The sequence below is a fragment of the Populus nigra genome, chromosome 14 (assembly GCF_951802175.1).
Source record: "Populus nigra chromosome 14, ddPopNigr1.1, whole genome shotgun sequence".
Taxonomy (NCBI): Eukaryota; Viridiplantae; Streptophyta; class Magnoliopsida; order Malpighiales; family Salicaceae; genus Populus; species Populus nigra.
Window position 1 is genome coordinate 9,957,890 of NC_084865.1, and position 18,077 is coordinate 9,975,966.

General features: G+C 31.7%; 2 protein-coding genes across 2 annotated transcripts; one reads left to right on the forward strand and one right to left on the reverse strand.

Annotated features, from left to right (window-relative positions):
- The first annotated feature begins 943 nt into the window (after positions 1-943).
- On the forward strand, positions 944-3,400 carry LOC133672810 (uncharacterized). The gene is made up of 3 exons (XM_062093343.1): positions 944-1,321; positions 2,311-2,542; positions 2,638-3,400. Exons 2-3 carry the CDS (start codon positions 2,462-2,464, stop codon positions 3,205-3,207), a joined length of 651 nt encoding a protein of 216 aa, XP_061949327.1. The 5' UTR covers positions 944-1,321; positions 2,311-2,461; the 3' UTR covers positions 3,208-3,400.
- Positions 3,401-4,287: 887 nt separating this feature from the next.
- LOC133673505 (BTB/POZ domain-containing protein SR1IP1) lies at positions 4,288-7,369 on the reverse strand. Its single transcript, XM_062094361.1, has 5 exons — positions 6,956-7,369; positions 6,754-6,823; positions 5,907-6,521; positions 5,284-5,823; positions 4,288-5,026 (listed from the first exon to the last, which is right to left on the reverse strand). The coding sequence occupies exons 1-5, from the start codon at positions 7,009-7,011 to the stop codon at positions 4,502-4,504; spliced, it is 1,806 nt and encodes a 601-aa protein (XP_061950345.1). The 5' UTR covers positions 7,012-7,369; the 3' UTR covers positions 4,288-4,501.
- Between the last annotated feature and the right edge of the window lie 10,708 nt (positions 7,370-18,077).

Below are 18,077 nucleotides of genomic sequence, written 5' to 3' on the forward strand. Positions count from 1 at the left end.
CTCATAGACTAAGTTAACTATCCAAAAACAACATTATTCATTCGAATCGGTTTAGATTAGTATTTATTAAGTTTAGATGAAATCATCATTCTTGGTTGTATCCCTTTGTTTGTGAATATAAATTCTAAAAAAATATCATTCTTGGTTGTATCCAAGTGTGAGAAGTACTGGTTTGAGAATTTTTTAACTTTTTTTACTGTTTTTAAGTAACATATATTTAGGGTGTGTATGGAAGTATGTTTGAATTGTAATTTTAAAAAATTTTAATTTTTTTGAAATTAAATTTTTTAATATTTTAATATATTGATGTCAAAAATAAATTTTAAAAAATAAAAAATTATTTTAATGTATTTAAAAAACATAACTTTTATTATCAATGGAGCCTTAATAACGTGTGGTTGAGATATATTGTCACGGGCCATGAGATGTCATCTAAACTTCTTCCTAGCTCCTAATAACGTGCATGAGTATAAACACTTAATAATTTAAATAGGATTTTCCATAGTCAAGCAGATTTGTTTTATTGTTTTAGTTAGATCTTGAAATTATTGTCTAGAGTAATTAATTTATTAAAAATATTTTTTTAAAAAAAAACATTAGATCGATGTAGAGACATGTATTTAAGATTGGATAAAAAAAAGACTTCATTATTTGGATTGATGCGTAAATTAATTAATTAGAGAATATTATCACAAGAAACAAATAATAATATAATTGAGACAATAGTAAATATATTACTGGTGGTGGTCAATGGTGATAAACAATTCTTGGTTGCATGTGGTGTAATTCATCTCAGCCATCGCCGCAAGCTATTTATTTCGTTGATTGTTCGGAGCGATATTGCAAGGCCTTGTGATCCTCAACAATAACTATATTATAAAATTATATATAAAACAATTTGAGGTTAATTTACTATATCCAATTTTATATAGCTGCGCTGCTGGACTTGTCTGGGGCATCTCTATCACAAAACTTGAATGACATTGGCTAAGACACTGGGATTTGTTTGGCATGCCTCGAAGCCCATATGAAACAAACACTTTGGTTTCTCGTGTGCGAGAAAGGGAGGAGAGAATCTTAAATTCTTCTTAAGTTGCGATTTATTCCCATCTCCCGCAGCATACAGTGAAGGATAATGCGAAGGAACGTCTTTCTGATCTAACAAGCAGCTGCTGTAGGTGAGAGAGGTTTTGGGTGGAAAAAGAAGTACTGTTAGCCTTTTCCTTGGAAGTGCTCTTTTTCCTGTTTCGCTCCTTCTCCTTCTCCTTCTCCTTCTTCAGATCATAAGATTTGATCTTCCTCTTGGAAACTCTACACACAGGTCAGAAGATCATATCAATCTTTAACCCTTTTTGGTGCTTAATTCTATAAACGACATATATATATATATATATATAGTTCTTTTTTCTTTTCTTTTTACAAATAAGTTGTTGAAATCTTCGTTTCAATCATATTCTTGATTATGCTACGTAAACTAGGAGAAGTTTTCTTCTCCAGTTTCCCTTATCTAACTAGCAACAAGGCTACACATACACAGATATATACGTTACTATCTAGTCCTAATATTGTCAAAGAATGGCTTCTGCGTTAGTCATTACACACACACACACACACATAGAGAGAGAGAGGGAGGGAGAGATTGTTAGCTTAATGATGTGTATATTGAGTTTTAATCTTGGATAACACAGAGAAATGGTTTAATATTGCAATTAATATGAAAGTATAATACTTAAATCCATTGCTTGCTGTATACTAATTTCTTGTTGAAAGAGGGGCTTCGATCATCCCCATAAATCTAAACATTGCATGCATACCCTTCTCTCCTTGATCTACTCAAATTCTGGAAACATAGGTCTCAGCTCAATTCAAATTATTTATATGGATCGAAATTCTCCATTCAGATATATATGCAATGATGATGAGCTAAATTGTCTGTATGTTATGGTGGTCTAATTCTAGGTTAGAACCATTATATTCTTCTTTTGATTGAAAAGTAGTAATAAAAAATAATTAATGTTTAATATTTTCATAGAACGTGATGTAACCCTATGGTTCTTGATTGGGAGATGTGTGTATGGAAATTATGATTGTGGCCCAGGAAGGATGAATGGAAGAAAACACAAGCTAGCAAACAGACAAATCATATAAGTAGCTGATGTTATTATAATGCATTTATATTTATTACTATTTGGAAGTAAAAATGAATGCTCCTATCCTACACCACTTCTTTGTTGTTATTGTTAAGCAATCTATCATCAATCAAGGAGCTTCATAGCTTTAAATTGTTTCGTTTTTATCTTCTTTTTACAGATTCAAGCAGGGAATACATCGCCAAACTGGAAATGTGACTTTAAACGCATTTCTGCTTGCAAGTTCTTGGAAAGTAGGCATTGTGGATTCAACGGTATATATATAATTTCTCGAGGAGGCAACTGGGCTACGCCTAACACAAGCAAAAAACATGGAGAAATTCCTCAAGCCCTACGACAAGGAACACATGAGAATGGCCATGTTAAAACATGAAGAAACATTCAAAGAGCAGGTGCTTAATTTTTCTCCACATGAATATGGATGTCTTTTAACTAATTATATTGCCTGTCCTTATAAGAGATTCTGATTTTTTGAATGATGTTGCAGGTATGTGAACTTCATCGTCTATATCGAACCCAAAAAATTATGATGAGAAACATTGAAAGCAACAGGTCTAGTGCGAGGAGTGGAGAATTATGGAGCTCAAAAAATGGCTTTAGCTTTAATCAGACTAATCATGCACGCGATATGCAGCAGAAGTCGATAGCGAAACTTGACTTGGAGAGGCCTGCTGAACTTTATGTTGCAGAATCAAATGCAGATACAGTATTAGAGCTAATAGATGAGAGTGAGATTCAGCTAACACTTGGACCTTCGAGCTATAACAGAAGGAGGAAACGTGAAACACCACTAACTTCAGATTCAGGACCAAGCCTCTCTTCGACTTCCACTGGATCCAGTCATTTAAACAGGACAAGTTCCTTGACAAATCAAAAGATCAACACCAGAAGAGAAGAGTTAAGTGGCCCCGAATTGGGGCTTTTCCAGGTTCCTGACATTACCTTGGGGTACCAAAATGGAAGTAAAAACAGTATTGGCGTTGAAGAACAAGTAGGGCAGGATAGACTAAAACAACCTCCTTGGCTTTGTCAAGTTTTGCGTCTGAACATCGCTTGAAAAAATATCTTTGAAGTCGACATGACAAGATTTTAGACTGATTCTTACCGACTAAATCTATCAGCCATGCTTGTATTGGTTTTCTGCTTAGCTACTAGCATAATGGGTTTCTTGTGTAAAGATGATTTTCCCTGTGCCTTGCAAAACGCATTACAATTTAATTATAATCTAAAGACTGACCTTTTCTGTTCCAGTCCAAATATATTATCTAGCAATTAGGCCCTGGATTTTTATCTGGAATTTCCATGTTACTTATTCCCATCATTTTTTTTTATCTAGGAGACTTTTGCTTTTATAGAACAAAGCAGCCTGGAGAATTAATTTTGTCAAATATTTTAGGTTCCTTACAGAATTTCCACTTTTCTTCAATGTTTTTGTAATCCGCCTGGAACTCGAGACCTTACCCCACTAAATACAACTAGAAGAGTATATTTGTGTTTGTCTGCCACCAGATGAACACCAGGTTCCTATTTCAATAATTGATAAAAAATTTCCTACCTCCACGGGTTCTTGTAGATCCCTCAGGAACATTCCATATACCTGGATTTTGAAAGTTTAAACCTTTCATATATATATATATGTGTGTGTGTGTGTGTGTGTCTGTGTGTGTGTGTGGCCCAGACATACTCAACATGCACTACTGCTAGCCTGTCCCATGAGCTATCGTTGCTTTTCCAAAACCTGTATCCAAAAAGAATCCATAATTTAGATACAGGCCCCACGCTATACTGTTAACAGGTCCTCCATTTCTTGACCTGCCTGCAGGGATTCTTGTCAGAAGCAGCTGTTATAAGAACGTGAAACTGGAAGATGATTAAACGAACTTCATTTTCAATAGACTACTAAATGGACTATTACTTAGGCTTTATGTTATCATTTGTTGCTTGCTAGAAATGTTCTAGAACCGGATAGTGCGCTAAGTTACGAAAACACAAGTCATAATGTACTATTTCTGATTGCTGCTTGAGTTATGCTCTCAGCAGCAGCAACTCAGATTTTCATTTCTTGCGAAGAAACGAGGATCACTCATTGCTGTGTAGAAACATCAATCTGAGGAACAATAAGTTTAATAATTCCGGGTTTGTTTTTAGCCTCTGAATCAATATTTTATTGAAAACACAATGTAGATAATATTTATAAAAATATCAAACCAAAGAAGGAGATCTTAAGATACAAAGAGACAGCAACTAGTAGCCTTCTCACCCCGGCCTCACAAACAAAGCCAAAAAATCCTACACTGTACTCTTCACAGAGTACTGGTAGTTCTAAAAAAATAAGCGCATGTCTTTAAGACTCAAGATATTGAATGCCGGCGATCTTTGCTTGGTCTAGTTCGAGCCTTGGTATTGGAGAGTGGGAATCCATCAGCTCGCACGAAAGGATTAATCCTTCCAAGCTTTTTTGACACAGAGTTAATAAATGATTTTCGAGGCAGAGGAGGTTTATCAGCAGATGGACTGCTTGTAGTTGATACGACAGTAGCTCTTTCAATCTCCTTCATTTTCATTTTCATTTTTACTAGCTCTATTTTCAGATCTTCGTTCTCTCTGCGTAAGCTGGAGAGCTCATCAGAAACAGGACGAATATCGGTGGAGAATATATTTACTTTGGGAGGAAGAGCAGGGGAATCTCCACCCATGAGATTGCCATTCATGACATCCCGAAGGCGTTGTTGCTCATAGTAAAGCACTTGGACCACAGTTTGAACTGGAAGCCGATCATTCTGAGCAGCATGAGCACAGGCCTCCCGAGATAGTTTCTGACAATCCATCAAGCTGCAGACTTTCTTCCTCTCCATGTCACTTAAAGCAGGATGGGCCTAAAGAACGGATCAAAAGGAGAACTTCTGTTAAATTGACAGCATGAAGAGATAAGAGGGGGTTTTTTTATATAAGAATGGACATCAACGAAGTAACAAGCATGCCAAGGCTCAGCCAGACATAAATATGGAAACTGCGTAATTCAAATTGTCTTATGATCAAAACTAGTAATGCAAACTATACTATCTGAAACTTTAAGTGAGGCAGTATATTTTAGGTAATGCAGATAGAGAGAATTTCATGCAAGGGACTGCACCTTGAGGTATATATCTATGGCCCTATACATCCCATCTTCTGTTACCCTTGATTGTTCTGGAATAATTTCAGCTAGACCAATAAATTTTGAAACTGTCAAGTTACGGTCGGACGCTATTTCAGCTAGGTAGTTCTCCATCAGCTTCGCAACTCGTTCCATATCACTTAGCAGAGTAACACCACATTCATCATCAGCATGGTAACCGATTCGGTTTCCTTCAACTTCATTCTCAAGGTAATTGATCATGATCCGCTGAACAGTATCTACATCAAACATTGTGTCCCCTGTAAAAGAATATGAAGGAATCAAGAGATCATCCAAGGCAGCCTGTACTAATTGCAAGCCCATCCTCTTCTCCAAATCAAGCCGGCAAGCGACTGTTGTCTCAAGATAAATTGCAGCACGAAGCAACATAGAGAGGAAACTAACTGACAGTACATTCTTTTCCCTTGGTAGAAGACTCACTATTGTTTCTAGAACAACCCTCTTCTCATGCTCTTGCTGTGCCTCAATTTTCTTCCTTCCCTTCCCAAATGCTTCCTGCAAGAAAAAGAAGATTCAGATATTGTGAACACAAAAGCCACATAATTGAATCAAATCAACTTTTCAGGTTGGGATCTCACCAAACCTCGTAGAGATTTCTGCGCATAGAGCATTAGTACAGGACCAAGAGCGTACTGTTTAAACCCTCTTGCCATCATTGCAATCAAAACCCTTTGGAAAATATCAATTCTAAGAACAGTTAAACCTTCAGCCCACCAATCAACAATGGGCTTTGGCTGAGACACAATGGAAGAAATCACAACCTCATTGCCACTATCGGACCTTCCAGACATTGAAAATTGGCTTTCTTTGCAGGCTGCAAGTGCTATTGCATCTAAGCATCGGCTTACCAATTTCACTTTCTCTGCCATTGGGAGGAGGTTTTCTGAGAGATGTAAAACTGAAACTGCTCCTGCTAGGCTCTTTAGTGCCACTTCATTCAAATACGCATCAGTCCTTGACACTAAATTTCCAACTGCATAGTCCTCAGTCATCTCTAGATACTCTGCCACACATCGAAGCATGGCAATGTTTTCTGTACTAATTTCAAAATTAATTCCATAACAGAACTTTGCCGCTAGCTCAAATGCTTCTGCCCCGCCAGGGACATTAGGGATTTTTATCTCAGAAAGATCAGCATCACTAGATTCTGACACCATTTTCCTAATGTATCCGCACTTCGAGACTAACGGAAACTGCAGTAAAACAAGGAGAAAAAAAACATGTGAATTTAAACAAGTACGAATATCACAATCGAATATTAGATGACTGCTACCTAGTCATTTTCTCTTGATATTGGTTTGATTTATTGATACAAACAACAAAATCTAAGTTATAATGTAACACAGGTAGGAGACAGATTACTAGACTGGAATTATTAATCGTTCTTCAATCTCTAATGATCATACTTTGAAATGAGAATCCTACCTTGTGCAATGAAAAAGAAGCTCCTCCAGCATGAACCGTGACATCACTGGGGATTTCCTGGGAAAAAATCCTGTGAAGGTTTATGGTGTTTGTCATGTCCAGTACACAATAATAGGAAAAGGAAAGAAACGAGAAGCTGAAACAGTTTATAAGTAAACCTTCGATGAAAACATAGAAAAAACAAAAGGGTAAAGAATCAAACCATTCACTGGTTCTCTTCATGGCAGTGGACAGAAGCTCCTTCTTTTTAGAGGACATGCTAGTAGTACTAGTGGGTGCAGTTTCTTCCTGATCAAGTTCCACCTCGACAGAGATATAATGATCATGATCGTGTCTCCATCAGGCAACGAATGATGAAACGAAAGTAAAGAGAACCTTAGTTTCAGTCACTCTTCAAAGGTTGTGGTTAGGCAAGACCACCCCCTTCATGTGCATGTCTATCTCCACTCTCCAGTGCTTTTTTTGTTTCCTTGTGACCCTTTTTTCAAACTTCCTATAAGAAGCTGAAATGACCAATAATGGGGCAGAAGCTCAAGCTCTCAAATGAATTTCCCATATCAGGCTTACTGTTTAACAGGGATGAGACTTGTTCTGAGGGATAGAAATGTACAGAATGGCATTTCGGGTATTATCAGATGCAAGGAGGGACAATTGAAGTAAGAGGATGTAGATTATATTTTGTGGTGTAGCTAGGCTAAGCATTTCAGTCGAAAGGATGAGATGTGTGCATTTTAGGTGAGAGTTTCCATTTGGGAATTGTTCTTATCCACATACATAAGCACCCATCTCTCATTTTCTCCTAGTATCATTTTGTTTTAACATAATTTTTTTTAGTATTTTTAAATCATTTTAATATCAAAAACAAATTATAAAAAAAAATATTATTTAAATATATTTTCAAAAAATAATACTTTAAAAAATAACTATAATCTTACTCTTAAATATCAACTAATATAAATTATTAAAGGACTCGAAAGCTCCAAAAGCCCACCTCACTCCTTCCCCAGGCGGGAAATGTGCACACACATGCATTTAGCTAGATCCTGTTGTTTTTGCCATGGAAAATGGTGATTCTGGGGAGAATGCATGGCAAAATGGGCTATGTTCACATGCTACCTGGATTACACACACACACACACTCTGAGAGCTGGGGTCTCATGGGGGTGGCCTTGTATTGTCACAAACAGGCTACTTCATGATATTGCTCCTCAAATTAAATGAGAAATCTTGCTGCTGGGACATCAATTATTACACAGCTACTCTCACGAACGTCTCTTCACATCACGGACCAGTTCATAATGTTGATCGTTCATAGGACAGAAACAAATACAGAAATACGAATCCATTCTTGTTCTTTGTTACTATTTCAGTCTCACTCACCCTATCGATACAGTTGTGCCTTCAAGAGGCACTACCTCCCTTGTGAAGAAACGGAAGTCTAAGTTCAAATAGAATTGCATTTGCTTAACAACATGGCAATGGTTGCTTTTATTACTTAACCTTGAACCACTTTAGCAGAAACAAAGCTCCGGTTTCAAATTAAAATATGTAAGAGTTGACTTGATATGATATAATTAATTTGACAAGTTTATAAACAACTTATATGATTAGTAAAAATTTAGTTTAGCTTTTAAAAAATTTCAAGATGACATCTTTTTTTTTTTAATATTGAAATAATAACATATTAGATGGATTTGAGTTTTGTAACTTTACTCGTCAAACCCACAACTCAAGTCATGAACTCAACTAGATTTAATATATATATATATATATATATATAATTTAATTATGTGATAACAAAAATAGATACTTGCAAAATCGAGTACTAACTTAATGTTATGATGTTTGTTTGAAACTGCAACAACCCCATAGAAAGCAAATCAAAATAAATTATGAAGTTTAATTTTTAATCAATGCAAGTTAAATCCTCAAACTCGTGTCCGGGTCATGGACTCCACTTGGTTTAATAATTTTTTTTTATAACTATTTTTTATTTAATTATACAATAACAAAAACATACATTTGCAAAATTGAGCACCGATCAAATACTAAGAATTTTGTTTGAGATCACGACAAACCTATAAAAAAAAATTGAAACAAAATATAAATACCAATTCAAAATCAATTAAATATTAAAAATTAAAATTAAAAAAAACAATAAAAAAATCAAAGAACAAAGAACAAAAAAAAAAGCAAGTAGGCTTAGGTGGCCTAGCTTGATTGGGCCTTCAAAAAAAGCCCAGATGTATGGGCCTCTCAACCTTGGTTTTTTTTTTTATTTATTTTTTAAATTTGGCATACAATGTCTGATCTGCCTAATTTTTTTTAAAAAAAAAACATACAATGCTTGTGTATAGAGGCAACCAACACATTCACTCTAGTTCATCTTCAACTAGTTTAATTAGCTGAAAAATCCGACATTTAAAAAAAACTTATTTTTAATATTTTAGAACTTGAAAACACTTAAGAAACACTCTAAATACCTAAATAAACCCATTTGTGACATTAGATTAGCACGAAAATGATTTAAAAAAATGAAAAATCAACACAAATCTAAAAATAACTTCTCGAATCCCGATTTACTTTTTCAAAAAAGATCAAGGTCTAAAACTACCTAAATGGAATTTTCCTTACTAAATAGAACTCATTGATACTAAGAATGTTCTTTTTCATGTTTTGAAATATGACCAAGCAATAAATTTATCTCTTCTTCATTATTTTTCAGTGAGTTTCTCTCTCCTCTCTCAAACACATGGATGAGAAATTGAATAAAATAATTTTTTGGATCAAAATTAAAATTACAAAAAAAAATAAAAGGACTATAGAGGAAGAGAAAGGAAATTAGGTGAACAAGACAACTTTTTTATGCAATTTTGAGATTGGTTGTGATTTCTCTTTATTTTATATTTTCATCTTTTTTTGTTGAATTTTATCTATTTTGGATCAATTTTAACAAATTGGTCAAAAAAAGCTTTAATTGAAAGAAAAAAAGTTTGAGAAAGAAATTTGAAAAACATTTATAGTTATTGTGGACTGCTACAACCAAATACCTAAACAACTGTAATTGAAAGAATAAAATATAATTAAAAAAATTATAGTAATTTTGGATAATTTTTTAGATTGATAGATTGGTTTTGAGAGGTTATAGATATGTTAATTAGGTGAAAATTGATTAAAAATTATTTTTTTAATAAAAAATAACACCTTTAATTTCTCATTTGACTTTATAGTAACTAAATTCTAGGCTCTAAATGATGTGTCGCCTCCTACTTTTTTTCATAAAACAGAAAAGATAGACAATATATTATCAACTCATTTTGAAATTTGAATAGAAAAAAAATAATAACCCCAGCACACAGGTCTAGGCTGACAGACCGATACGCCTTGCCTTATTTTTAAAGGCTACATCATGTTATACCATCTAGGCTCTTATGTCTGGTATTTTATTTTATTTTATTTTGTAAAGTTTAATTTTCTAAAAATTAAGTAATTTAAAATATATAATATATACATGTTTTTAAGATAGTATTTTATCAAATATCATTTACTTTTTACTTTGTTCACAAACAACCATTCTTATGGTACAAACCATCATAATCAAAATTTTATTTTATTTTATTTGGTTTCTTTTTTGCGATCACTGAATTTTATTATTATATAATTAGAAAAAAAAATATTTTAAGAAAAATAAACTTATTAAACTTAATTTGATGCATGATCTAGATCACAGATTTGAAGGATTGACTCTAATCGAATCAATATATTGTTTTTTTAATATTTAAAAAATAATATTATTTTGAAATTTCTTCCGAGTAAAGCCATGTTTTTACCAATCTTCTAGCTTGTGTTTAAATTTGTCAAGTAAACCAGATAGCATGAAGTAAATATCCACTTGGCTTAGTTTAATTTAAAGGATAACCATAGAGGCTGGGTTTAAAGACATTTCCCAATAGTTTCCTGCAACAATACACAAGTATTGTTGTTGCTGTTTTATGCACAAAATTCTAAAAAAAAAGGAACGTGAATTGCGAAAAGACTCTCAAATTCGAATAATTTCTGAAGACAGCACATGATTTGCGAGGACTCAATGAATTGCTATATTCTTGCTAAATAATAGTGTAAACCAACCCGGGAAACTACACGTCATCTACATTTCTATCAATCAACCAAATGTCCATAAGGTCCACCATCAAACCGTAATTTGCCTAACTGCCCTTGGTTTTAGATTCCTGCCGAGTTGGGATCCAGACAGCATGAGAGCCTCTGGAGTCCAAATACGAGGCAGTCCCTTCATCTGCTCACTCATGACCGTTGATCTAAGTCCGTTTTACTAAATTTCAACGGTGTAGGCCCGGCCAGGTTTAGTGAAAAACATCTGTATGAATGTGCTTGGTAACTGTCATGTCTTTCCAAAGCAAATACTCAGATTTCGACGAATGCCGCCTGTCAGCCATGGCCGACACAAATGGAGATCAAATCAGCAGCAGAAGTCCGTTTTGAATGTTTGATGCGTACAATTGGCTACAAACAAAAAAATTGAACATGGTGATGGCTACTTTAAGCACCTTTTTCAGAAGTCCCTGTATTCTCATCAGATAGATTTCGAATCGTTTAGAATTTATATAAAAAATGCTTAAATTATATGTTTATTTTTTTTTAGCTTTCAATTTCAATTAAGCCCTGGTTTCAACCAATTAAGCTTCTAAAATTCGATGCCTTTTTATAAACTAGTTAATGGCTGCGAAAATCTTTAATTTGACCTCTAAATGACCTCAAAACTACAATCTTCTTGTGATTTTACCCCTAAATTCAATTAATTAACTTGGTAAAAATTAAATTTGGTCTTTTAAAATTCAAATCTTCTCAATTAAGCCCAAAATAAAATTAATTTGACCCATTTAAAGTGTAATTAAGTCTTTGCACTTAATTAAATCCTTCAATTGGACCTAAATTAATTCTTAAATATAATTAAACTTTAATTTGGTCCATGATTAAATCAAATTGGCTTAATAAAAATTTAATTATGTCCTTAGATTTAAGTTTTTATGCAAATATATCCAATAAGCATTTAATTTGACCTTGAATTTGCATTGTTTCTCTATTTTCGGGCATAATGGGGTACAATTAGGCATTGAACTTCCTTTAATTTGCTTTCTTCACGTCGCTAGCCTTTATTTTATTTTATTTATTTTTATTTTGAAAAAAGTGAATTTTAAAAAATAACCCAGAATTGGATTATGACACCAATTATCAGTGAGAAATCTCTTAACTTCTTTTTAGGAGAGAGAAATTATTATACGTTTGAGTGCTAACTATTTTCTTTTGTATATTGGTGTTTTTGTATTGTATTGTTGTATTTTCATGTGCATAAAATAAAAGGCATAACATTCTATTTATAAGAAAACCTAAAAATGCTAAAAATAAAAAAATATCAATTTACCCCTTAAATAATATCACATATATTATTTTATGATAATTTTATAAACTTATTCAATCAAATCCTTACTTGATTTTCTTTTAAGTCTAGAACTGTAATCCTTAATATTAATTACATTTTAGTCCAGAATTTCTAAAATTCATTTATAATCAAGTCACACATGATTAATCATTCCATTTTAATTTCTGACTAATAGTTTTTGTGTGTATGACCCATTAGGTTCCTAATAAATTGGTCTAATTATAAATTCAAATCCTAAATAAAGTAGGATTAAATAAATTAAATAATTTTATTTATTATCAATTCAATAATTGATTGATTTATATTTGAAGATCAAGTACAATGTCTAGCAACTTGTCATGATCCCTGAAATATTAGAAAAGTCATATGTGGTTTGACTTAACCTTTCAGTGATTAGTTTCTTAGTGTAATTATTATTCCTTCTTTAAGAATGTTTTGATTTACATATTATAGCATGGAATATATCTGCTTTGTTAAATTATTTTTTGTTCTCAACACTATAGTCATTGATTATTAGAATAAGATTTGAAATTTTTTTCAAATCTTATTCCACCTTGGCTAATGAGTTCACAATCAATACTATTTGAGAACATATAGAATATTTTCTTTAATTCACCTAAGATGATGAATCTTCTCTTCTCAAATATCATCATATAGTTTATGGTTTACTCAATATCTACTCGTTTGTTACCCTTAATTAAGACAATGTGTAATTAGGATTAAAGTATATCATTCCTTATATAAGATAACTTAGTGACCTCAAGTTTAAGGATCACTTACACAACTATCACCTGAGTTTTTCTATAAACATAGGTGATCTCTCCATGTGAAATTTTCTTTCAAATCAGTTCAACATACATGTTATCTGACAAACACATGCATATTAGTTTCAATTATTTCATATCCCAGTTCATGAGAGCAACTACTTTGTTTCATAAAAGAAAGAACATGATATGCATCGGTCTTAATAACTCTAATTAATATTCACTCTTAATAGAACATTGAGTAACAAAGTAATATTAGTTTCAATTATTTCATATCCCAGTTCATAAGAGCAACTATTTTGTTTTATAAAAGAAAGAACATGATATGCATCGGTCTTAATAACTCTAATTAATATTCACTCTTAATAGAACATTGAGTAACAATGCTTTGATGTAATAAAAATGTCGTAATTATAACAATTTTATAATTTTCAATACAAAGTATATTTGTTCCATGGACTTTATCTATACTATAGATTCATTAATCAAACATTATATCTATTAATCAAATATAATTAATTATTAAAGATAAAAAAAAATTTAATTAATAATAAATATATTTTATATAAATAAAATCAGTACTATATATAATCAATTAATTAGCTACATGGTATATTCACTGCCCAAAACAAGTCCCCTATTTTTTTTCCTTGAAAACAAGCTGTTAGATGAAACTCTTAACAACCGCATGTTTACCAAATATCTAAAGTAACAGTGTGATTGCAACATAACAAGCCTAATATGAGAATACAAGAGTTGATATGCAGAATTTGATTCCTTGAATCATGAACATATATGAGGAGAATTTCTGTAACAAGTAGACTTACTAAATTGTAGTGCTGGTTTTTGTAAAACGGAGGAGTTTCTTTAACCAGGACAAACACAATCAACGGTTAAATTCCTAAATAAAACTAGATATATATATATATATATATATATATATATATATATATATATATATATATATCAACGTTAACATTTAACATTCTAAAAAAAATTAATAAAAAAATATATAATTATTTGCATGTTTTTTATTATATTTATTTTAATAACTAAATAACAGTTAAAATCCTCAAAATAATAGTTACATATTATGATGCTTCAAACAAGTATTTTAACAAACAGGTTATATGCACCTTTAAAAGAAGCATTTTAACATTAAACTGGCTGGGTTAACACTGCTCTCTCCGCCTTTTGATATTGATTAATATATTTTCTAACTGGTAAAATAACGAGACATTTAGCAATTGCAGCTACTCACATGCAAAGAACATCTTTATCTCTTCCTCGTGCACACACACAAACCATAGCCTGCAATCTTTCTTGAGATCTAAAGAGACCGATAAAATATACTACAACTAAAGAGGAAAGGAACCAAGGACTTGTAGTGAACGCAGGGGTCAGACGAACAAAATAAAACAGAGCCGAAATCACAGAAACCAAGAAATCACCATAAATTTCAACCTCCTTCAAACCCAAAATCTACCTAGAATCGCAGCCCTCTTCCTCGCTCCCAAAACAACCCACGATCTTTGCCATCAGCACATCCCAAAGCAGACACCTAATGAATATTCCAAACAACCCATCCTCCCTCATCCCATCCACCAATTTTTTGGCATCATCAGTTTTACCTTAAGAACTGGAGTGTAGAAGAAATCTTTGTCATAGAAAGAATAGATTTCTATATAGAAGGAAATCAAGTTATCTATTACACCTATATTGTCATCATAATTTATAATTACAATAATGCCTTATGTAATTCCCTTGTATTCATTTTTTCCTTACATCCATAATTAAAATAATGCTATCATAACACGAATCCCTTTCAAGCATTTCTTGAGACAATTTTTCAATGTCATTTTCCTTTCATCCCAATTTAGAATTCGCATGTCTCTTGTCAAAAGAAGAAGAAAGAGTTAGAAACTAGTACGAGTAAAAACCAGCCAATTAATTATAAGAATCGCGCTCAGAAGAATTTGAAATGGCAAAGAAACTAAAATGATACTACAAGGAGCAAGATTGAATTTAGTGTTGCTCAAGGAATTCCATTTTAAATGATATGAGATTTTAATGGCAAGGAAGCTAGCCAAAAAGACTTCGGCATTATCTCAGTTTCCATCGTTGTTGGGGTAGGATAAGAGGAGAGAAGAAAAACTGGAGTCCTTTTTTTTTTTTTCCTGGTCTACAATGGATGAGAGGGCATCCATTACTGGACTCAAATTCGGTCGGAATGACCTTACGGGGAAGAACTTGTTTCCCAGCACAACACTTGCCTAGAGTGACGGCAATCTCTGAAATGGATTCCTAATTTCAATTCCTTAACAAAAAAGAAGAAAAGAAGTCTATTTAGGAACCAGCACCATGAAAGAACACCAGCAGATTTCAGCTAGTGATCGAGAAACTCAAAAGGCAAAGTAGCTTTAGACCTGCACAATCAAAATCATAAGGTGCATTCTCAGCTTCTGGTTCATCAGTTGACCTGCATATAACGTGTGAAAATATGAGATCCTAAATTTTCAAAACAACTATTTTTTAGTTTAAAAATGAAAACCCATCTCAAGTGAAAAAAGATTTTGAGATTAAGAGTTTTGTGATTTGTACAATTTAAAAGTGGTTTTGTTGAAAAAAAAAACCCAGATTAATTTTTATTAGTTACAGAACCCTACATGTGAAGGAAATGGAAGAGATTATAAAAAATAAATTGACATGATAGTTGTTATTTGTGTTATATTTATTATATATGAGATCAATATTAGCTTTTGTTATTTAAAAAAAAATTACTTAAAATGTAAAATGCTTAAACTACAGACCTTACAAAATATATATATATATATATATATATATATATATATATATATATATATATATATATTGTAAGAATGTGGTAGGCAGTGTGGTAGTGGTTGCTTTTCAAATAATTTTTTGTGCCGAAATACATGTCAATGATGTTTTTTTATTTTTTAAAAATTATTTTTGATATCAGCACATCAAAACAATCTAAAACGTACAAACCATATTAAATTTTAACAAAAAATAATATTTGAATTTTTTGAAAACGTGATTTATACCGCGTTTCCAAATACATTTTAATTGCCCCTAATTTTATTGGTAATTTAAAATTAGGTTCTTTAGATAAATAATTGCAGGAAACCATTCTTTCTTCTCACTAAAATATTGAACCTGTTATAAAAATAATGTATAAATCTTACATTTTTTATGAGAATAAAGAGTATAACAGTTTTCAGTATACCTGTGCATAATTGGTACTACAGTAAATGATGTTTTTTTAGAGGTGTTTTAAGCTTTATAATTTTTTTATTTATTTTTATAGGGATATCATAGCTACATGATTAAGGTCGCAAGTTTTGGTATTTTAACCTCGGTTAAATCATGTTGTTTTTTTTATTTTCTTTTTAAAGATGTTATCTCGGTCTCATGACCCGGGTCACGAGTCCTTCAATATTGAATTTTTTTTATTGGGTTGTTCTCGTCTCATGACCTAGGTCGCATGTTTGGTAGGTTAACTAAATTCACTTAATTATTTTTATTTTTTTTTAATTGGCTTTTTCCCCAATCTCATCATTTAATGTAATGTTTGATTGAGAATTAAGATTCATGATTTGTTTCAGTTTATTTTTTATTAGGTTATCTCAGTCTCATAACTTAGTAATAGTGCTTAACAGGTTAACCCAAGTTGACTTGACTCATTTTTTGTGTCACTTTCTTAATTAGAATTTTTATAAATTTCATTATTCAACTTTGGATCTGACAAAGACGATTGGAAATTGAGTTTTATATTTTGTTTTGATTTGCTCTATATGGAGTTATCTCAGTTCTATGATCAAAGTCGTGAATTTAGCTGGTTAACCTTGGTTAAATCATGTTATTTTTTTATTTTGAGGTTATATCGGTTTGATAACCCGGGTCATAAGTTTGACGGATTGAATTAGGTTATTTATTAATATCATCCTTCAACATTGAGCTGATTAGGGATTGAAATTCATAATTTGTTTTCATTTACTTTCCATGAGATTATCTCGATCTTATTACCTAGATCGCGGGTTTGACAAGTTAACTTGAATCACTTTTTTTAGTCTTTTTTAATTTATTTTTATTTTTATCCTTCAATATTGAGTTGATTGGAAATTAGGCTTCATAATTTATTTTGATTTTTTTTCTATAAGTTTATCATAATCTCATAACCTAAATTAAGAATTTAACATGTTAATCTGGACTAACCCAAGTCAATTCAATATATTATTATCTTAATATTAAAAAAAGATGTCATCTTAAAATTATTTTTAGTCAAACTATGTTTTTACGAGTTATATAGGTTACTTTTAAATCCGCAAATTCAACCAAATTACATCGGATCAATCCTCACATATTTTAAAATTTTTTTCACTAAAACACATTAACAATATCTAAGTATTTTTTTGTATTTAAATTTTTTTTTAAATCAACCTAGGGAGAGGCTTCTTGCATGATTCATTTTTTTTTTTTCTTTCGAAGTGACTCGTGTCTTGCTATTTATCTCTTTACTTTTCTTCATGTGACATCACAATTTTTATTTCATCTTTTGTATTTACAGATCAGCTGACCAATTGATCTAGAAATACACTATAGGTCTTTTTCAATTCTTCTCCTTGTTTTTATCTGGACTCCTATTTTGCTTTTAATTTTCTTTCAATTTATTTATTTATTATTGATAAATTGGCTCTCTCTTTTCTCCACATCTTTCTTGTTGTTTTTAATTATATAGTTTCTTTCTGTGTAAGATAAGAAGCACAAACCCTAAGTAAAGCGAATTTTTAATTTATTTCTTACTAATATAATTAAAAAGATTCAAGATCCTGTTTTATTTAAGTTTTATCTCCCCTAAAAAACAATACTATAGTGTGAGTTATACTGATATACACAAAGCTTGACATGAATTTGAACTCTATGAATTTCTTGACAAGTATTAAATAAAATATTAATAATTTAATGGGAGTTGGGTTGATATAAGCTAGTGTAGAAATTAGTAGTATAATTAATGTTAATAATATTGATGTTGGTATTGATATTAACACCAATAATTTTTTAAATGATAATTATCTAGA